The sequence below is a fragment of the Aethalodelphis obliquidens genome, unplaced genomic scaffold, assembly GCF_003676395.1.
Source record: "Aethalodelphis obliquidens isolate GAN/ISIS:26980383/991018 unplaced genomic scaffold, ASM367639v1 scaffold42, whole genome shotgun sequence".
Classification (NCBI taxonomy): Eukaryota; Metazoa; Chordata; class Mammalia; order Artiodactyla; family Delphinidae; genus Aethalodelphis; species Aethalodelphis obliquidens.
This window is the reverse complement of record NW_020837986.1, coordinates 16,163,881-16,186,351: the sequence shown is the minus strand read 5'-3', so window position 1 is coordinate 16,186,351 and position 22,471 is coordinate 16,163,881. Positions and strand designations below refer to the sequence as shown.

The window sequence follows — 22,471 nt, the reverse complement described above, 5'->3', positions numbered from 1 at the left end:
CGATAAGGTCTTGCCTTATAGGAATTTACACTTTCTCCTTTAGTTATTGTGCTCCCGTGGTGCACTTTAAAATACAATTTGCAAAATAATAAACCATCTCCCTACACCTGTCTTCCGCTATTGGCCTTGGGGAGCTCTGCAATCACTGAGTCATTCCCAGTGCACGTATCAATGACCACCTGGTTATCGGGGCCGTACTGTAGAGTGTGAGGTCGCACCCCTCACCTCTTTCCACTGGCTGTGGGCCTGCCCACCTTGAGCCACACTGGCTTCCCTTGGCTATCTAGAAGCCTAGGGGACTTCACAGCCGCCACTGTTCTATTTATGGAGGTTTGTAGTACCTCCTTCTACTCCACTAGTGACTTCTAATCTTTTACTTTAATCTAACATAGTATTTCATCATAAATTGTCTAGGATTGGGGCTTCCCTGGTGGTGCAGTGGTTAAGAATCCGCCTGCCAGTGCAGGGGACACGGGTTTGAGCCCTGGTCCGGGAAGATCCCACATGCTAAGAAGCAGCTAAGCCTGCGAGCCACAACTACTGAGCCCATGTGCCACAACTACTGAAGCCCGTGCGCCTAGAGCCCGTGCTCCGCAACGAGAAGACACCACAATGAGAAGCCTGCGCACCGCAACTAAGAGTAGCCCCCCCCCTCGCCGCAACTAGAGAAATCCCGCACACAGCAAAAAAGACCCAAGGCAACCAAAAATAAATAACTCAGTGGTGTATCATTCCCCCTCACCCCCAGCCAGTTCTTAGCTTACTTACCAGCAGTGTCTGCACCAGGTGCTGCTTCCTGTGGAGGAGCCACCGGGCCATGGTCCTACTCTCCCAGGGCACACTGTCCTCAGGGGGAGCCAGAACATCGCTTGGGAGGTTGGGGACAATTTGGCCTGGGCTGTGAGCTGCAGTGCCCAGAACCCTTCCTTAGAAGGGAACTGAGGCTGCAGCCTGCCCTCCCCACCTCCACCCAAGGCTTGAGGTAGATGAAAGAGCCCCAGCCAGCACCTTCTTCTCACTTAGGCTGGGGAGACCCTTCAACTCACCTGGGGGCCCAGGAGTATGTTGGGGGTCATGGAGTGAGCTGGAGGCTTGCTTTCCTTCAGGGTGCCAGCTGTGGGAGCAGTGCTGAGCCTTCGAGGGCTCAGGGTGGGTGGTCAGCAGCAGCACCAGGAGGCCTAGCCCAAAGCTGGCCATGGCAGGGCTGCTCCCATGGACAGTGGACAGCACTCAGGGAGTGCTCCCATCCATACCCCCTTCCTCTTCCTCCGGGATCCCCTTGGACAACTGGCGTTTCAGGGGCAGCTTCAGTGTCTCCTAATGTTCTTCTCTCTTCTGCTATTGCTCCCTATACCAGGACTACAGGGGTCTGGACCCTGAGGGCTCCTGGCAACTAGCCACCTCTCAGAACCCCTGGGGCAGAGGCTCCCCGCTTTGCCAGTTGAGGGCCTTCCCCAGTAGGGCAGGACTACCCTTTCTTCCCTCAGGGATCCCAGAAGTGAGAGAAGGTTGGAGAGGGGAACAGGGGAGTTGTTCAAAAGACAGGCAGCAGTGTGGGGGAATCTGGGGCACCCAGTGCTGGGGGACGTTATTGGCAGGCCCTCAGCTCCTTTTCCCTGTGGGTTGCTATCTCTCTTCCATGGCAGTTGGGGATGTGTGGTGGTTACAGGGGCAAGGGTTTCTACCCCTTGTCCCTCCCATGCTAGGGGCAGCAGGCACAGGAATAGTGTTGTTGGGGAAAGATGAGGGAAAGGGGGCTTTTCTGGGCATGGGTCAGGGGTAGAGGGACTTGGGAGGGGGAAGAGGAGCAGTGTATCCAGAATAGAGCTCCATCCCGGAGCCCCAGCCCTGGGGAGGGCAGCCTTTTCACTCACCGAGGGAGAGCTGTGGATGAAGTGGCTCCTCCAGGCAGCAGTGGAACCCAGGCAGCCAGACCCAAGATTTATTGCTCAGGTAGTTCCACCCACTGCTCTGGGCCCACAGACTCCAATGACGTCTCAAAGAGGGGACGGGTGGCAGCTCGCCACCAACTCTCTTCCCTTCGCAGTGTATGTTCAGCTGCTGGCGCTGGGGTCACCAGACAGATGCCTCCTCCTTCCACCTTCCCAGGGATCTCAAGTCACAAGCCTGGCCTGTGCCCCTGAAGTCTCATCTAGCCACTTCCCTAGCTGCATTCTCAAGCTCCTGCCCTTAGGTCTAGAAAGCCCTCACAGCCCTCTCTGACACAGCAAATTATGGCCCTAAGAGAGGCAATGCCTGGGGTCTTCCTGAGTCCCACCCAGCTCAGGGCTTTCCCTGGTAGAAAAGTGGGGGCCTAAGAGTGAGGAGTCCAGCAGCCTGTTAAGAAGTCTGGGGAGAGCTATGACCACTCTTCCTGAGGGCTTGTTTGCCCACTTGTAAAATGGGTTGGGTGGGATGTCCTTAACCACACACTTGGGCACCAGGACTGGGTCACTCCATGTGGAAGTAGGTTTGGGTGGGGCATAGCTACCCCACAGGTGGCCTCTCTCTCCTCCAAGCAGGTCCCTGACAGGGGGCCCAGTTAAGGGGGCAGTGCAGCCTTTGTGGGCCTATCCGAAGGTGGTAGGAATAATTTTGTCCCTCAAGGTTCCAACCCCTCCTCATCCTGTACTTGGCCCAGGACCATTCATGGATTTGGGCACAGCCCCTGGAATGCCAGAAAAGGCTCCCGCCTTAGTTTGCATCAGCTCAGCTTTCCGCTGCCAGCCACCAGCCTCTGGGGGGCAGAGGCCAATTTATAGGGTTAGCCAATCTCCGCCTTTGGACAGCAATTCGAACAGCAAGTGCAAGGGCAGGGTCAGGCTGGGCATCGCAGTGTCTGGTCACTGGGAGAGCAAGTGTGTCAAATTCTGTGGCAGAGATGGGGGAGATGACATCATGGGCACCTCGACTTCAGCTGCCCAGGCAGAAGGGCATGGGTGAATTTCCAAACTGACTTACCTGAAATGAATATTTGGACTGTATGATCAGTTAAACTGTTTTGGGAAACAGGTTTTGTCCCTTTATGTACCGGTTAACCAAGTAAATTTTAGGAAAACATTTGCTTTGTGGTTTAGTGAAAACAACTGAGTTCAATAAACTAGCTTAGTTCTGGTTTGGGTTTACAGAATGTTTTATTCAAAGGCCCTGGTGTTTATTTTAAAAAAGGAATGGGGTGCCTTTATTTTTTCTGTAATTTGATTGTGGTTTTTCCTGAAAATTCCAAACAAGAACAAGCTTCCCAGGGGAAAGCTTCCCTTTCTTTCTGGCCACATAGTTTGCCTTTTAGGAATATTTGCTTTCCCCTTCCAGATTATAAACTCTGGAATTCATCCTTGTATCCCTCTCAGCAGGACACAGAAAGCCATTTGTTCACCACTGAGCTCTAGCTCACACTCAGCCCTGAGGCCACATTATTCCAGTCTGGGGGCTGCTGTAATCAGTTGGGAAAGCAGAGGTTTTGAGTTGAATGCTCAGGTGCTGTAGGAGCACAGAGGGGCACACCCCCTGAGCAGGTGGTCTGGGTGAAGGATGGAGAGTTAGCTAGTCTCGGCAATAGGGCTGCAGTGGGTGCTCTAGGGTAAGAGACAAAATGGAGAAGAGCTAACACAGGAACTACGGGGGGGATCTGTGGGGGGGGGGCAGGCCTGTGGGTTTGGTGCTCAGTGGGAGTAGGGCTGGGACGGGGTGGGTGGGGGCAGAGAATGCTGGAGGCTGCACGAAAGGGCAGTGGGCTTTAGAGACTGGGCAAACTGCTGGGTGTGTGGAGCCTGAGACTGGTGCCTCTGGGCCACTCTGTGGAGTCACAGTAGGAAGTGGGGTGTGTGGACCAGGAGCTCAGGGCTGGAGGAGGGCTGAGGGTCCACACCACACAGACTGCAGGAATGCCTGACCTCTGAGGAAGGGGGCTGTGGAGGAAAAGCTACAGAGTGAGGATAAAAGTCAGGAGGCAGTCATTACACCAAGCGGGTGCCAGTGGACAGGGAGACAGTGGATCCCTCGGGCTCAGCACTGAGGATGAAAGGGTAAGGAAGGAATATGCGGGAATGGAAGAACTTAGGCATGGGGGAAGTGCTTTTTTTCTCTTCTTTTAAATGAAAGATGAGCATATTGGGCAAGTGGGGGTAGAGGATGAAGGAAAACCCAGGACAGAGACAATTTGATGAAGTGAGGTCTCTGCAAGTGTGGCAGGCCCCAGAAGTTTGGGTGTGCAGTGGGCACAGTCACAGCTGACTGACTGAGGAGTGGGCACTAGATGAAGCAATCTCCTCTGCCCTTCCCACACAATTGTGCCACGTGAGCTTCAACACACTTCCCTTTGAGCCTATGTCGCTTGACACCATGTAAGCTCTGAATAATACAGGAAAAGAAGAGGTGAAGAGGGAGTGATGAGCCATACCTATAAGCTGAGGGAGAGAAGGGAGCAAAGAGCTGGGGTAATTCCTGCTTGAAGATGTCTGTTTAGCAACCAGGGGATATGTTCGTTGCACGGCTTGCTGACCCAAGGCTTGCCCTCCTCCATCTGCCTGGACATGGTTACACAGAGGCGCCAATAGGTAGCTTGCAAAGAGACAGGGTTTCCTTCCCAAGCATGGCAGCCCTCACCCGAAATTCTTTAGATTCTGTCTTTGCTTAATTTATCCATGCTTCTTTTAAACCTACTGACTTTTTGAGTTTATCGCCCTTTACAGTTCCTTGGTTCCTACAGAAGGACCACAGTACACCTACTGACTTACACGACTTCACCCCTTGCAACCTTCCAGAAGGTGGTCTGTCGTGGCACCCGGGCTTCGTGCATACACCCTGAATATGTGGTGCAGAACTTGGCTTCTATCTTGGAGCCACTGCGTCTTTGCTTGCCTGGAATCTGAGGCCCTCTGTGATGCTGCTCCGCTGATCTTTCCTCCTTTCGCTCATCTAAACTTCCAATATCCTGCAGGTCCAGTTCAAGTCCTACCTCCTCCAGCAAGCACGGCAGTGGTGATCTCTGTGCATTCCTCCATGGGCCAGACAGGGGTGCCACCTCTCACTCCTGACAGCCCCGAGGTGCCCCTGGCCCCTGATCCTTAAGAAAGGCCCCAAGGGCTGCAAGGTTCTCTCAGCCCTGAACTGACAGTCATGGCAACCGGTTTCCTCTCCTGTTCCTGTGTTGGGCTGATCATGAAGAAAGGAGGCCATGAACAGACACACCCTCCCAGCTGTGCCCTCAACTAAAGACCACATTTCCCAGCACACTTTGTAGCTCAGTGTGGTCTTATGACTAGGTTTTAGCCAATGGGGTATGAGTGGAAGTGAAAAGTGCAACTTTTGCTTCATGTCTTTAAAAATGAATTTGTTTGCCCATGCTCTTTTTGCTTCTCCATGGGAAAAGACAGCGACCTCAACCATGAGGATGAGAACAACATCCTAAGGGACACTGGGACCATGAGATGGAGGATACTGGGTCTCTGGACTGGGCAGACTGTTAACATGAAACATAAATGAACATCCACCTTATTTAAGACACTTTGTCTAACATGTTAGGCTCAAATTCGAGTTGGGATCTAAGACTCCCACCATCCTGGCCTCTGGATCTGAGGCACTTCCACATAAAAGTCCTGGAAATGAGGACAGATATGAAAGGAAATGGAAGCGGTTTAACACAATAAATGTAGATATAAACACTTGCTCTGGACAGAGCGACATGATCCAGATAGTTTTGCAGCAAAGCACCAAGGACTGGAGAGGTCAAACTGACTCAAACCCGAAAGCCAAGCCACCCCTCTCTCCTCCATGCCTCTGTACTTAGGGAAGCAGTGAGGACCCTGGCCATCTTCCCCAGGGAGCAAGGCTGGCTAGGACCACTGCACCAAAGATATGCTGGGAGTGAAAGAATAGTCCTGATAACTACCTAAGGGCTAGAGGGGCTGTGTTTGTTGGAAAGAAGGAGCTAGGGAGACTGTGCCCTCTCTGCAGCCAGCTAAGACAGAACAGTAACGGCAGGGACGGGAGTGGCCCAGGAGAACCCCAGCCCTGGTATGACTGCCCCAACCCAGACAAAGGGAGAGACGTTTCCTCAGGGAGTCAAAGCTTTTATTACCTGATAATCCCTAGTGTGGTGCCAGAGATAACACTCTGGTCCCTCTACTCGCCATGGTGGGATGTAGGCGGTACGAGAAGGTGGGCAAGGGTGGAAAGGGAAGAGATTATTTACAGAGCAGGGAGGGGAGAGCGGTCTGAACTGGGGGCACTGGGACAACCAATTTCCTCAAGAGCTCTGATAACTTTGTGCTTTTTTTCTTAGTTAATGCCTAGCTACCTGGAATGAGTTTTGTGTTTCTTCTTTAGGAAAAGATGTATAAACCAAAGAACAATAGAGCCCAATTTTCAGGCAGAGGATTTCATGATATCAATCCAAACATCACACTATTTAATTCCCCAATAAAACATTGGAAAAAGGACTATCAGTGCTAACACATTTACATATAAAATCTCCACCTAATAGGTAATAGAAGCCTATGTACCAATTTCTAAAACAGTTGTAAGATATATACACAATTTTGGGTATATTAACAAAACAGAATATTACAAAATATTAAAGGCAATTCTCCTGTCCACGGGGCCTCATCGCTTCTCACTTGAAGTTGGCGTAATCTGAGAATGCATCAATATATTCCTGCACCACCTTGTAGCAGAACTCATACTGTTCCTGCAGAGTGAAAGGTAGGGGAAAAGGCCAGGGTAGTTACGGAAGAGAAAAATGTACCTGCAGCTCCTGACAAACCCATTTTTTAAAAAATGGAAAATTCACAGGAGATGAATGTTTTTGGATTTCCACCTGAGCCCTGAGCTGCCTGCCAGAGTTCTGACAGCATTCCCCTCTGGGCTGAGTGCAGCTATCTTCTACAGATAGAAGTGACTAGACATGCAGATGGCACTCCTAGGCCTGCAGAGGTCAGACACGAGCTCAAGTCTGTCCACACACTCAGTGGTTACTGGTCATCTAGACTGTCAGGAGACCTGCTGAAAGGGAGCCTGAGGAGAGGAGAGGAGGTACTTCTGAGTCTTCCCCACCTTGGACCCATGGAGAAGTGAAGAGCCCCATGGAGCACCTGGGCACCCTCTTGTAGCCTTCACAGAGGCCACTTCCATCTCTTACTGGTGTGGGGCTAGGCTATGCCCCCACTGCTCTCCTGCCTCCCAAAGCTCATTCTGTTTGCCTGAGGCACCTTGAGGAAGGATGAGTCTGTGGTTACACAGTCTTCTGACTATCAGATGGGCCCCTCAAAAGAGCCTCCCCCCTGAGCTGGCTTTGGCAGAGGAGCTGCAGATGGTGTGGTGGCATGGATAAATACGCAGGGCAGCATACCAGTGTCTGGACCATGTGTGGCCTCTGCAGCCGCAGGCTCTTGACGGTCTGGAAGACATCCAAAATCCCCTCTGCTTTCACCCGTTCCAGGACTGTGCTTAGGGCACAGAAGGTCCCTGTCCGTCCTGCCCCCGCACTGTAACAAAGCAGATACACTTATCACACCTGCAATGACTCCCTGTGCCAAGAAGGCGAGTGACAATGACAATGAGCAGATAAAGGCCGAGGCTGGTGCTCCTGGGAAGGTCAGTCATCCAGTGGAACTGCTGGGGGTGGGCACAGGAGCTCACACAGCTCTGGGGAGGCGGGTGCACCCCTGCTGCCCTTCTTGTACGACCCATTCTGCTTGCTGAGGGGCTCACTCATTGGGCAGTGGTGAAGAACCTCACCCCCACTCCCAGCACTGAGGCTTCGCTGTCCACCTACAAACAAGCTGGGGTTGGGGTGGGGGTGGGGGGAATCCCCTGGCGGTCCAGTGGTTAGGACCCCGCACTACCAATGCCAAGGGCACGGGTTCGATCCCTGGTTGAGGAACTAAGATCCCACATGCTGCGTGGCGCAGCCAACAAACAAACAAAACACACAAAAAACAAAAACAGCCCTGCGGGGCCCTGGCCTGCTGCTCATTCATGTCAAGAGTTCTGGCCCCCTCTTTCCTGCCCCTCTGCACTGGTATATGGTTGCTGATGCTTTTCCATGCTGCTCATTTTCTTCCGAAATCCCAGGAATCCAGACTCTCACCTTGACACTGTCCACCTGTTCAATGTGTCATCACCAGACCCTTACTGAGTGCCTGCTGTGTGGTAGGGGCTGAGGTGGGTGGCAGTACCCCCAGACAATAAGATATGCAGTATGAGCAGGAAAAAGAGAACAGCAGTTCTAGTCAGTGTGGGAAGTGCTATTGTGAACAGGGTGGTCAGGGAATGTGAGCAGAGACCCTGAGAAGGTGAGGACAAGGCCCTTGGAAATGAGCATCTCAGGAATGAAACAGGAGTGTGTCTAGGTGCTGAAGCCACTGTAGCTGCATCTGAGGGAGGGAGGGAAGTGGGCGGGATAAGGTCAGGGCCCTCAGGGAGAAGGCTAGAGCCCCGGTTCACTCCCTGCCTAGCCTGAGCAAGGAGCCCTCAGACATGTTGTACCTCGTGAGCCAGTGTCTGGATTCTGAGTAAAGGAGTGATGTGGTCTGACTGAAGTTTTAGAAGGAGCTCTCACGCTGCTGTGTTGAGAACAAACTACAGGAGGAAGGGTGGGAGCAGGGAAACCAGTGAGGCCAGTATAGTTACTGAGGAGAGGGCATGGTGGCTTGGACAGAGGGCCATGGTGGGGGGAGTGATAAACACTTGATTCTGAAATTATTTTGCAGGTAGAACAAATGTACATGTGTGAGAAAACGAATTGTTCCAGGCTTCTTATCTGAGTTAAGTGAAATACCACTTCTTGATGTGGGGAAGGCTGTGAAACAGCAGGCTTGGAAAGAAAGATAGGGAGTTCTGAAATAACCCTTTAAAACTGAAGAGGCCCAAGTGGAAATGTTGAGTAGGTAACTGGATATATAAATCTGGAGTTTAGGGGAACTGGTGATAAAGATTTGGGAGTTGGTATTAAAGCCAGGAGATTGGATGAGTTCACCTAGGAGAATGACTGTCAGTTGACAGAGGTCCAAGGACTTGGCCCTTGACCACAGATGGGGAGGAATTAGCAAAGGAGACAGAGAAGGAACAGCCAATGAGGACAAAAACCCTGGAGAGAAGCTATGCTAATAGCATTCCACAGAGAACCAAATGACCAACTGTGTCTAATGCTGATGAAAGTCAAGGATAATGAGATTAGGAAGTGATCACTGGACTCAGCAATGTGAAGGTCACAGGCGGCCCTCACAGGGCAGTTGCAAGGGAGTATGTGGGGGGTTAACTGAAATGGGCTCAAGAGAGGCTGGGAGGAGAGGAACTGGAGAGTTAGTATGAACAAATATTTTGAGGAATTTTACAATTAAGGAAAACAGAGAAATAGAGGATAGCTGGAGGGGAACTGGAGGCAAAAGTTTTTAAAAAATATTAAAATGGTAGAAATTATAGCACATTTTTATGAAGACAGTAGGTATCCAGAAGAAAACCTGATGATGTAGGATAGTGAAGTCAGGTCCCTGAAGAGACAAAAGAGGATGGAATTGGTATCCAAGTGGAGGGTGGGTGTGGCAGACTTTAGCTTGACTCCCAAGATCCCTGCCTCCTGGTGTTCACATACTTGTGTGATTCCCCTCCCCTTGAGTGTGGGCAGGACTTGTGATGTACTTCTAACCAACAGAATGTAGCAAGGGTGATGGAGCGTATACAATTACATGTATGTGATTATGTTACGTGGATCATAATGTCTGTCTTATAAGGAAATACTCTCTCCTTTGTTGGTTTGGAAGAAGCAAGCACCCATGCTGGGAAGGTCCACCACGTGGCAAGGAACTTCAAAATACAAAATTTCACAAGGAACTGAATGCTACCAACAATCAAGTGAGCTCAGAGTGGATCCTTCCCCAGGCAAGCCTCAGATGGGACCACAGCCCATCTGGTCAACACCTTGACTGCAGCCTTTTGAGACCCTGAAGCACAGGACTCAGCTAAGATGTGCTCAGATTCCTAACCACAAAGACTGCAAGATAAATGTGTGTTGTTTTGAGATGCTAAGTGTGTGGTAATATTATTACACAGCAATAGAGGACTAATGTAGCTGACTTCAGAGAGAGTTCAGACAACTCATCCACTGAACAGGAGGGATGCAGGGTCCACAGCACTAATGCAGGTAGATGGGGAGCTGTGGTGGTTAAGAGCAAGTGGAAATTCTCTGATTGCTTCTTTTTTCCTAGGCAAATAGAAAACATGGTCATTTCTTAAATATGAGGATGGGAGAGGTACTGGAGGTTTGAGGTTTGAGAGGAGGATGAAATGATCATCCAGGACAAAGGCTGGCAGGCTTTTCTATAAAGGGCCAAATAGTAAGTATCTTAGGTTTTGCTGGGAAGAGAGAAAGTCAAGTTACAACTGCACAACTGTGCTTCTTGTGTGCTGAGCAGCAGTGTGAGGTAGTAAGAGTAACACGAATGGTCTCAATACTGCTGCTGGAGCAGGACAGCAGCCACAGATAATATATAAGCATAGCCGTGTTCCAATAAAACCTTATGTATGAACACAAATGTAAATTTCATGTAATTTTCACGTTATGAAATATTCTTCTTTTGATTAAAAAAATTTTTTTTAATGTAAACACAAGTCTTACCTTGCAGGCCCCACAAAACCATGTGGCAGGCCACCTCTGGTACTGGGCCCTAGTTTGCTTAGCCCTGGTCTAGAACAGTGGGAGATGCAGAAGGACTGCAGGGCAGTACTAATCGCCAACCATGAAGTCATCAGAAATGTAAAATGAGGCTTGTAACATGGTGCTTTCCTTTAGCCATATTCAGCTGCATGGTGCAGGGTAGCTAGAGAATCTGGGGTTTGCCAAGAGAGGGTGACTAAGGGAGAGAGCAGCATGGGAGATTTAAAAGTGTGGGCAAGGAAGTGTTTATTTTTGTAGTTCAAGGAATCCTTTTAATTTGCCAATCCAATGGACAAAAAGCCATGTTGTACTGTTTTCATCCCCATTTCTCATATTGCTAATAAGGATTAGCATCTTTTCATGTTTACTGCACACTTGTATTAGATGATGGACTTTGCCACTTTTTCTTCTTAAAAACATTTTTTCAAATGAGTTATTTTTGTACGGGTAACAAATTAGCATAGTTCAAATTTCAAAAAGGTCAGAAACAGTGGAAAGTCTCCTTCCTACTCTACTTCTTCATCCTTTTAGTTTCTTCCTGGGAAACAACCAACGTCATCAGGTCCTTGTGTGTCCTTCTAGAGATAATTTATGCATATACCGACATGAACATATTCTTTCCCTGTCTCCCACTGCTTTTCTCACTAAGCAATAAATCTTGAGGATTACTGAATACCAGTACATAAACAGATTTCTAATTAATTATCTGAAGCTCTGTAGTATGAGATATATCAGAGCTTACTGAACCAGTCCCCTATTAATATATGCTTAGATTATTTACCATCTTTTTTTCAATTTTTTTTGGCTGCACCGCATGGCATGCCAGATCTTAGTTCCCCAACCAGGGATTGAACCCATGCCCCCTGCAGTGGAAGCCCAGAGTCTTAACCACTGGACTGCCAAGGAAGTCCCTACCATCTTTTACTATTATAAACGGTACTTCGATTCTTGTAATTACATATTTCATTTTGACCATTTGAAGAACATTTACTAGATACATTTCTAGAAGTTCCTTTGCTCATTTTTCTATCTTCAAAACCAATTTGTAGGAATTTAAAATATATTCTTCCTTCCCTTTTAAAAGAGATTCCCTCCCCCAATTATAAAAGCAATACAAACTCAAGGTAAAATTTTTTCTAAAATGCAATCTCATACAATGTGCCCCAAACAAAATCCACCCCCTGCCCCATGGGTCCCCTTGCTATCTTCCTTCTGTCAGTGACACCAGCCATTACCCAGCCTCGAACTTAGGAGACTCCTCTTTTTCACAGCTATGTTTATAGTCTTGTTCATTTTTCTTCTAACTGTTTTCAAAATAGTTGCCCTTTTCTCTTTTCCTGTGTTTCTTAGGGAAACAGCCCTCATTCCCATGTTGCCCAACTGGTCTTCTCCACTGTCAGTCTCCCCTGCTGTTCCCCTTCTGCATCACCTCCCCTGGCCAATATCTTAACATTAGGGACTGCTGTTCCCTAGCACTTAAAGTATGAAGTTCTTATCATCTGGGCCTGTCCTGGTCATTAAACTTGATTGCCACGTGCTCGCCAACATCCCACTCTTGTCTGGCTTTCCTCACTGTCTGATACAGGCTCCCAGCACACCCCTCTGCCTGCCTCCCATGCCTTTCTCTCTCTTCCCCCTGAGGGTTGGGGTGGGCATACCTGCAGTGCACGGTGATGGGGTGGTTCCCTGACTGCTGCTGCTGCTTCTGCACGGCTGCAATGATGCTGATCATGCCCTTTCCATCACTGGGGATGCCCACTTCAGGCCAGCCATGGAAGTGGAACTGCCGGATCTGCCGGCTCTTGTTCTCCTTTGGAGGAAGGAGGATCAGAGAGGTAGGTGCAACCCTGCTTTCCCTGTGAGAGAAGGCCACCCACCAGGCATCTTACCCTGGTGTTGGTGACCAGGAGGTCTCTGACGGTATAGCTCTCACATTCCTCCTCCTTCTTCAGCTCCACTGTGATGTCTCCATAGGACACCAGTCCATCAGAGGGCCAGTACTGGGCACACTTCTCCTGGGGGACAAATGGGAGAGGTGAGGGGCTCAGAATACCATGTGTGGTAAAAGCAGGGCTGCCCTGTGAGCAGACTGCTCCTTTCAACACAGCCACTTCTTACACCGACACACTTCTTCCCCAAGGTATCAAAAACTCAGAGGGTCCTTCTACTACTTAACATCAGTCCAGTTTAACTTCTGATCCTCAGCAGGACATCCATATTTAACAACTTAAGTCCACTAATCACTTAACCTTTTGTTATTATTTATAGTCTAATTTGCAACACTGACAGGGTCTGTGAAGAACTCTGACCATCAGCTCATAGCTGCATCTAACACTCAATGGCAGGGTGGAGTGAGAGGAGGAATCAGTGTCTTTGTTCCAGTTCCTTTTTCTCTGCTCCTTTGAGGTGTTCCCACATTTGTAGTTACTTATGTATATCAGACTGCTAATCCAGAAAAACTGAACCCAATTACATTCTCAACCAGCCATGGTGCTTCACCAAAGCCCAGTCCACAGTATGCTTTCATTCCTTTCCTCTTTAACACTTTTTTTAAAAAAAATGTGTAACTTCTTTTTTTCTGTTTGTTTTAATTAATTAATTTTATTTTTGGCTGCATTGGGTCTTTGTTGCAGTGCGTGGGTTTCTCTTGTTGTGGAGCATGGGCTCTAGGTGCGAAGGCTTCAGTAGTTGTGGCACGCAGGGCTCAGTAGTTGTGGCTCACTGGCTCTAGAGAACAGGCTCAGTAGTTGTGGTGCAGGGGCTTAGTTGCTCCACGGCATGTGGGATCTTCCCAGACCAGGACTTGAACCCGTGTCCGCTGCATTGGCAGGCGGATTCTTAACCACTGCGCCACCAGGGAAGTCCCTCCTCTTTAACTCTTTAATCTGCAGTGGCACCTTATAGTTGCTAGCTCTTGTGTTTTTGTCCTTATTAGTGAGCACAAGATGGTTTACTGTTGTCTCTGCTTGCACCTGGCTCAGTTCCTTCTACAGCTCCTTGCGGGCAGGGGCTGCCTCTTTTCATCTTTGTTTTCCCAGCACCTTGCACACTGCCTGCATCTGGTAGGCTCTCAATAAGTATCTGGTAAATGAATGTGTTTAATGTCTGCAGAACAAGCCAGGGTATAAATACATAAACAAAACAAAATACGGTTATGCTGTCCTTTCTTTAGATCATTTTAGGGGAGATCTTAGATACTTCACTGTTGGCAATTTAAAGACACTCAACCATATGGGACTTCCCTGGTGGTGCAGTGGTTAAGAATCTGCCTGCCAATGCAGGGGACACGGGTTCGAGCCCTGGTCTGGGAAGGTCCCACATGCCGCGGAGCAACTAAGCCTGTGCGCCACAACTACTGAGCCTGCGCTCTAGAGCCCGTGAGCCACAACTACTGAAGCCCGAGCGCCTAGAGCCCACGCTCCGCAACAAGAGAAGCCACCACAACGAGAAGCCCGCACACTGCAACAAAGAGTAGCCCCTGCTTGCCGCAACTAGAGAGAAAGCCCATGCGCAGAAATGAAGACCTGATGCAGCCAAAAATATAAATAAATAAATAAATAAATATACTCAACCATAAATGTACTCTATGTTCATTAGAAAAGATTTGGGGAAATTAAATACAAAAATAAAAATCACTGATAGTCTCTCAGTCCAAATAAAATCAGTATTATAAGTCCCTTTTAATGACTTTTCTTGCTTTTCATGTGTGATCATTCATTACCCCCTTTATAAATGACACTGAGCTCATTTTAAAATACGGGATTATTAAAGTGGTAGATCAAGGAAATGTCACAGACCACTGCTTTTCAATGTGTGCCCACTAGGAGCCCTGGGGATACCCTGAGGGTCAGAGCTCTGGGCCCTCTCTTCAACCAGAACAGCTTTAGAAAAATCTAATTAAGGCTCATCTTAAACAGAGACTACATTGGTTTTCAGGGTTTGGTGGGTGGAGTGAGTTTTGTTACCACAGTTCCTTCCCAACACTGCCTTTATGCAGTTTTATCAGTCAGAACTAAAGACTGGGGCTTTAAAACCATTAGAACTGCTAAGATACAAAGAGCTTTACAGCAACAGCATGTAGGAGCTAGAATCACACTATGGCAAGAAAAGGAAATATTAATGGTCCCACACTTAACAGCCTTCAGACATTTTAGATCTCCTTAGTTTAGGAAAAGAGGCATAACAGAGAAGAAAAGGGGCAGATTGCAAGGAGGACTCCCAGGGATGCAGAGTTGAACCATTAAGAGTCTCCTCTTGGCTTCCCTGGTGGTGCAGTAGTTAAGAATCCGCCTGCCAATGCAGTGGACACGGGTTCAATCCCTGCTCCGGGAAGATCCCACATGCCGCAGAGCAACTAAGCCCGTGCGCCACAACTACTGAGCCTGCGTGCCACAACTACTGAAGCCCGTGCGTCTAGAGCCTGTGCTCCGCAACAAGAGAAGCCACTGCAATGAGAAGCCCGCGCACCGCAAGAGTAGCCCTCGCTCACCACAACTAGAGAAAGCCAGCGCACAGCACAGAAGACCCAACGCAGCCAAAAATAAAAAGTAAATAGAATAAAGACAAATTAAAAAAAAAAAAAGATTCCCCTCTTTAGGGAATTCCCCAGTGGTCCAGTGGCTGGGACTCTGCACTCCTACTGCAGGGGGCATGGGTTTGATTCCTGGTCGGGAACTGAGATCCCGCAAGCCACGCGGTTTGGCAAAAAAAAAAAAAAAATCCCCTCTTCAAACTCTGGACAAGGAGTTGGTCAACAGTGAAAGCATGTCTGCTCTGGCTGCCTAACCAGCCAAAATGATTACCTGTGGTAGGACCAAGAAGTTAGATCAGTGCTGTTGTAGGGTACATTTCAAGGTGACACAGCTATTGTAGGGAAGCAGGTATGGTGTGCTGAGAGAAAGCAAGCCTGGTAAACTTATGGGGATAGGATTTAAGGGACTACATGAAATAAAGAGAAGCCACATAAGATGATCGCAGATGTTGGACCAACGGCAGGAAATTACCCTACTCAGCCAGGTGAAGGCTTATTTAATTTAGCCCTCTGTGTGGGCCCAACAACACAAACAGAAAAATCAGGTTGGGCTTAAATGGGACTTGACTCCTGAGGTGCCTCTCATGGCTGTGGGGAGGGATATGGCAGAAAGAGCTGTAACAGAATCCAGAGCAGGGGCCAGCAGTGGCTGTACCCACTGTCGCCCAGGGCTAAAAATGCCTTGGTATCCTGCTGAGGATGGAGACGTGAGAGCACAGAGCTGGAGACTAGGCCTGTGGGGAATGCAAGGCTGTGACAAATGTGCGACACAACCCTCAGGGAGTAGAGGCTGTGGCTCATCTCAGAATCTATGCTCCACTCTGTATGTGGAGGGCAGATGGGGATGAGGGAAAATGGAAACTAGGAGACTTAAAATAAGCAATAGAAACAGGAGAGGAAGAAGGACCCAATTCAAGTCTTGGGACTGGATATTAACAGGAAAAGGTTTCTAAATTTTGTTGTTTTTTTCTTTTTTTTTTCGGTACGCGGGCCTCTCACTGTTGTGGCCTCTCCTGTTGCGGAGCACAGGCTCCGGATGCGCAGGCTCAGCAGCCATGGCTCACGGGCGCAGCCACTCCGCGGCATGTGGGATCTTCCCAGACCGGGGCACGAACCCGTGTCCCCTGCATCGGCAGGCGGACTCTCAACCACCGCGCCACCAGGAAAGCCCTAAATTTTGAATGCATGGGTAGATTTTCCCTCAAGATGAGGAAGCCCAAAGAGGATTTTAAGACAAGGAGTGATATAATTAGATTTATATTTTCAAAAGGATCACTGGCCTCCATGTAGAGAAGTGGCTAAAAGGGGATGGGAATGGAAGCAGGCAGACTGGCTGCCAGACTACTTCAGTGATGCAGGTGAGAGATGATGGTTTGCATGCGGGTGACAGGAGTTACACTGAAGAGAAGTGGATATGCTCAGCATACATCAGGACTCACTGACAGACTGGCTGTGGAGAGTGAGAAAAGGAGAGGAATAAAGGTAACTCCTAGACTTCTGATACGAGCATCTGGGTGGAAGGTGGTACAATTTACTGAGATGGGTAGGGTGGGATGAACCAGTATGAGGGAAAGGAGGAAACCAAATTTTATTTGGGCCATATGAAGTTTGAGATTCTTAACAGACATCCATGAGAAGATATCAAGTAGCTATGTGGATACACCGGTCCACAACTGGGAAGGTGGGGGGTAACTGGGCTAGAGACATAGATGTGAGAGTCCCTGACATATAGTATTTAAAGCCACAGAGTTGGATGAGATCCTCAAGGAATAGTGTATCAAAAGAGAACAAAAGTGGGTTAAGACCTGAGTGTTGGACACTCCAATGATTACAGGTCATGCAGAGGAGGAGGAGGTCACAAAAGAAATAACAAAGGAGTTGCCAGGCCAGTGAGCGGGGAGGGGGTGACATCATGGAAGTCAAGGGAAGAAAATGTCTTGGGGAGGAAGAAGTGTGTGTTGATGGTTTCACACGCTGCTACAAAGGTACAAGAAAGACAAGAAAAGAGAAATAACTTTTGCATTGGGCAGACGGCGGTCACCGGTGATCTTGACTGAAGCAGTCCAAGGAGTCAAGGCTAGAAGGAACAGGATGAGAGAATGTGAGGGGAGAAAGCCAACGCTTTTTAAAGGAGTTTTGCTAGGAAGGGGTAGAGAGAAATGGGATGGCACATGGAAGGAAATGTGGGGTTAGGAGATCTTTGTTTTTTAAAGATAGGAAAGTAACAATAGGCTGATAAGAGTATAGAGGAGAGAGGGGAACTATTTACGGATGGAGGTGAGAGAAGATAATGAGAGCAGCAACATTCTTGAGAAGACAGGAGAGGAAGGGATCAGGGCACAGTGGATAGTTGGACTGAGAAATGTAGGAACACTTTTCTACTGCAACCAGAGAGAAGACAAGAGAATGGACGAATGGATACAGATTCATCCAGCCCCAGGCTGGCTGCTTGGGGGTAAGAAGATGAGAGCATTCTTGTCTGCTTTCTTGGAGAAGAATGAGATCAAAAGATAAGGTGTGAGTGTGATGGGATAGGCAAGAGGGAATGTTGAAGGTCTGAGGAAAGAGAAGGAAGGGAAGTAGGATTGGTAGGTGACACTAATTACCCATATTAGATTTGTGGTCACAAATTCAATGTGAGACCACGCAGCACCATTTTGCGTTTTCTCCCAGTAATGTTTGATACCAGATGCAGGCATATAATTGAGTTTAATAGGGTAGAGACCTTGCCATGAAAGTAAGAGACCATGAGGGAATAGTGCATGTTAAGAAGGGAGGGATTATAATCATGTCAAGTCACAAAAACTTTTAACAGAGTAAGAAGGAAGGTGGGGACATTACTGGGGTGATTGAGATTGAAAAATGGAGAAGCCAATGGCTCTAAGGACCTGATGAGGACAAAGAATTACTGGAGTAAGAAAAGAGAAGTAGTGAGGTGAAAGGACAGGAGATGGTAAACAGGGCGGGATGCCTAATGTTGATATTCCAAAGGCAGTGCAGATATGGGGGGATGACAAGGTTGTGGTTTGACCATGGAACTGGATGGCTAAGGAGGCTGAGAAGCTGAAAGACAAGAGTAGATGGATCACCCACATACATACTTTTGCTTCCAAGAATAGAAACAGAAATAGGAATCAAAAAAGGGGCAGCAAGCCAGGTGTTGGAGTCATCTGTGGGTGATCGGAGATGAGGAGTTGGTGTTCAAGTCTAGTAGAAGAATGCTTGGGAACTGGGGTTTAATCTAATATTTATATTTTCAGGTTATGGACTCTAGATATTGGTATCCCTAAAGAAGCTGAAACAGAGAAGCTTTTCAGTCTTTTCTCTTGCTGTCTTTGTTTACCCCTCTTTCCCCTAGATAGCACTAAGTTTCTTGCTATGGTCTGGGGCTGAAAACAGTGATGGTGATACAGAGCTTTGTGGGCAAGGGTCTAACAAGGGTCTATCATGTTTTATTGTCTCTCTGGAGAAGTAGAATGTGGCCTTGGGTTGAGGTGACACCATGCAGAAACTGCTAGAGCTGCTCTGCCCACTCTGATGATGATGGTGGATGCATCAAGCTGCAGCTGATGAGAGGAACTCAGGCCTTACCAAGCCTCTTGGTGCACCCCCCGGTTTAAATGGTGCAGAAAAATAAACCAGGGAGAAGAGAATTTTAGGTTTTAATTCCTTTGGAATTTTAATGTATACAGAATTTACATTTTTGGATCAGACTTTTTCTTGGAATTTAAATTGGGGGTAGGGAGTGGTGTCAGAATGTATAAATGGAGACACCCTTCATTGTCTCACTTAGGCTTACTGTGTTAATATCTCTGGGAGCTACACTTGATAAGATGAATGGGAGGTGGAACAGAAAGTAAAATTTTATCTTAGAGGCTGGTGAGGCTGGTAAAGAATGTTACTATAACCTGTTCTGTTCCACTTCAGAAGCTTCTGTTTCACTGGTCCTAAGACAGAAGCATAGGCACAGTGTTAGTAGGTAGAGGGGAATGGGCCTCATCCAACTGACTGCAGGCCTGGCCAACAGGCAGGAAAACTTGTGTGTGCGTGTCCTCTCTCTCCCCACCTCTACAGGTGAGAAATGCTTCCTGCCCTTCTGCCCTGTACTCTCACTAGGTCTACTTCAAAGATGGAAAAGCCTGACAATCTGACTAGACAGAGTCTGAGGTATTCACTGGGCTGCTTTTTATTACAGGGCAGTGGACTGAGAATGTGCTCGCCATTCCAGCTTTTTCTGCCTGCTCTTTGGACCTGCCCACCATAGATCCAGAGGGTGGAAGTGTGGAGGGAACCTCATGTAGGCCCCTGGTCTATATGTACGTTCCATCACAGCTTATCAGAGAGGGTCAAGAGACATGCACCTAATTCCTGATAACAAAGTAGCTCATCCCCCAACTGGGGGTGACAAAGTGACAACTTTGTCACTCAGGTGTACGCTTCCTCCAAATCTCTCACCTCATCAGTACTGTTATTAATGATAGGGGAAGACCTATAATGTATGTCTGTTGATTAGATACATGATACAAATCCGAGAAGAACAACTAATGAGTTAAACGATTAAATCTGAAAAAAATCTTGACATAACAGTACATCAGGGTGAGCAAATATCAAGGCTGTATCAAGGTTAAAATAAACAAACTGCCCAAGTACAGAATGGGAAAGATGTGGCTTGGAAAAACCAATGTAAAAAACGTATTTAATTCTTCCTCTCCCCCCTTCCCCCAGTCCAGTCCACCCCACCTCTGCACCATCTCTTGGGGCAGATCCCTTCTCACCACCCCTGCTGAGTCCAGGCCACCAGCATTACTGCTGCAGTTTCCTCTCTGCTTCTGGCTTGCCTGCTCATTTCTAATCTGTCCTCCTCACCATAGCCAGATGGATTTTAAAAAAACTACAAATCTGATATTGTCAAGAGTTCTTCAACTGCTTTACAAAATTCAAACTCTTCACTATGGCTTAGAAGGACCTTTTCCCCTGGGCCCTTGCTAGCCTCTCCCGCTCTTTCTCTCGATTCTGACCCCTGTTAAGCTGCGCACCAGGCATCATGAAGCACCCATTTACTACACTGTGCACCACAGCAGAAAGAGTCTGAAGATAATAAGCACTATCTGAACACAGACTGAGCCACAAGTAATACTGAGAGGGGTGGGGTGGGAGGTGGGCAGAGAAAGAGTGACCGCTGAGATTTAAAATGCTCAGTAGAGGCTGCAAGGTTCTGATCCAGAAATAGTGTTAAGAGATTTCCTACACTGAATGGGAGCTGGCCTAGGGGGCCTCTAAGGTCCCTTTATATTCTGAGTACGCTGACAATTCTCAAGGGCTTTTTTCTTTAGAAGATTTCCTTGTTATTGAATGTTAACAAAAGTTATTTCTCAAATTCTATTGTTTTCTTTTGTTTAGTCAGCAAAGAAGTGACCCATCTTCCCACCAGTCTTCTAGTTAATTTCTCTGGCTTGGAAGGCACTCTCTCCTTAGAGACACTCACACAAGCTCCATGTCGGAGCCTCAGTCTGGCTCTGTATCCCTCCTCTCACTAGTTCTGCCCTGCCCGTGGAGGTGGGGTGCAGAGGGTGTGCACAAAGCTAGGCTTGGGGAGACCGTATTCAGGAGAGAAATGAGAGGGTGTGAACTGTCTGGGAACCGAATGGAGGCTCTGACCAGTCCTGAGAGAAGCTGACTATTCAGATACCAAGCAGCTGGGCAATGGCTCTTTGATTAGTTTAAGTCAAAGAAAAAGTCCAAATACCCTCTTAGCAGCCCCCCCATACCCCCGCTTTTTTTCATGTGTCTCTTGTCTCCTACAGCCCAGGACCTTTTTGAGCTCACCTGGCCTCTCTCCTCCAGTTCTGTTAGCATCACGATAGAGCAGGATTTCCACTCCCAGATCATTCGCCAGAAGTCCTCAATTGTGTGGAGAAGAGGGCCCTGGCTGGCGATGTAGGAGTCCTTCTGCCGGTAGCCCTATACAATCCAGGTCAATGGCAGGAGTGAAATGGTTTGATCAGGGAGGGGCTAGTGGAGAAGACAGGCCACTGGGATGGGACAGGGGCTGCCTGGAGACAAACACATCCCAGGCAGAGCTCCCCTCTGGCCAAGGACCAAACCCTGGCTGGCATGCTGGTCTCTTTGTAAGAAGATGAGGGAAGTGGGGGCTGGGGCTAGGATGGAGACAGCAGGAATGGGAAGGACCAGAGGTTAGTGTTTTTAGCCTTTGGTCTGTGCTGTGAACTTTTCCTTCCAAACTGGGGCCCTGACAGACCTAGTGTACGGGAAGGGTATCAGTTCTGTATTTGATGACTGACTCAAAGACCACCCTTCCAAGCATTGGGAGGGGAGCACTGCAAGGCCCAGCTGAATCTCCATGGAGTGTTGGGAGCTCCGGGGACACAGCCACCACTTACATCAATGAAGGATGCGTTCACGTAGTCTGTGTTCTCCTCACCCCTCTTAACTGGAATGATCACTCTGTTGAATTCATCTGCAAGAAGGACAGCAGCCTGTGGCTCCCCAGCATCACCTGTCGTCTTCTCCCTCTCTTTCCATCTATCCCCCCCAACCTCAGCTCTGAGAAGATATAATTCCAGCTGGGCAACAACATGCCTGTTCCTAGCCCAGGAGGCAGAAAACCTTTGGGCTTCATGCTCTTTCCAGAAGCCACTGAAGAACTGGGAACAATAAGAGACAATGCCATAATTCTTGTCTCCAAGCTGATCATTAACTAGTACCCAAGAAGTTCAAAGGGTGAAGGGAAAGGGGGATGGGGCATTAAGGCTTTGGGTGGGGAAAGGGCTCTTACATGGAATGATCTGTAAAACCCGGTTCTTCTTCATGTTGGCTGGAAGGTTTCCGGTCCGCATCTTGTCATTCTGGATTTTGATTGATGTTAATTTCTGAATTGGGAAGGGGAGGGGAAGCATTACTGATCTCAGTAACTGGACTTGACAAGATTATGTCTGTCACTGGACCTGCATCCAGGGCACACTGGCATACTGCTCTTTTCAGCAGAGCCCTGACCTCCAACATTTTCACATGTTCTTATCAGAACACTGTTTTTCTGTCTTTAATAAGCCAAGAGTGTTTGGGAAACACTGTTTTCCCGGTTCCTGTGATTCCCTTAGACTGAAATTTTATGATCCTGGAACAAGTAATCTACTCTTATAGGAGACAATGTGCCCTTTCTCCCTCTCTCCCTGCTGTTCTACTCCCAGAGGCTGTCTTAGATTCTTTAGAAAACCTTATTCAAATATATATCCTCCCTTCTCCTTATTCCAAGGTTCCTTCTTGAT

The 22,471-nt window shown here is 48.2% G+C and overlaps 1 protein-coding gene and 1 pseudogene across 6 annotated transcripts in view; both read right to left on the bottom strand.

The window, feature by feature from the left end:
* Positions 1-678: 678 nt before the first annotated feature.
* On the bottom strand, positions 679-5,949 carry GNRH2P (gonadotropin releasing hormone 2 pseudogene; annotated as a pseudogene).
* A 106-nt stretch (positions 5,950-6,055) lies between these two features.
* PTPRA (protein tyrosine phosphatase receptor type A) overlaps positions 6,056-22,471 on the bottom strand; it is a 185,440-nt gene continuing 169,024 nt past the window's right edge. For all 6 annotated transcript variants that reach the window (XM_027078747.1, XM_027078749.1, XM_027078748.1 and 3 more), the window contains 7 exons: positions 21,982-22,075; positions 21,587-21,663; positions 21,012-21,146; positions 12,544-12,669; positions 12,313-12,464; positions 7,349-7,484; positions 6,056-6,688 (listed from right to left, as the gene is read on the bottom strand). In XM_027078747.1, the coding sequence (XP_026934548.1) occupies positions 6,614-6,688; positions 7,349-7,484; positions 12,313-12,464; positions 12,544-12,669; positions 21,012-21,146; positions 21,587-21,663; positions 21,982-22,075 (795 nt within the window). In that variant the 3' untranslated portion in view covers positions 6,056-6,613. The remainder of the gene's footprint in view (positions 6,689-7,348; positions 7,485-12,312; positions 12,465-12,543; positions 12,670-21,011; positions 21,147-21,586; positions 21,664-21,981; positions 22,076-22,471) is intronic.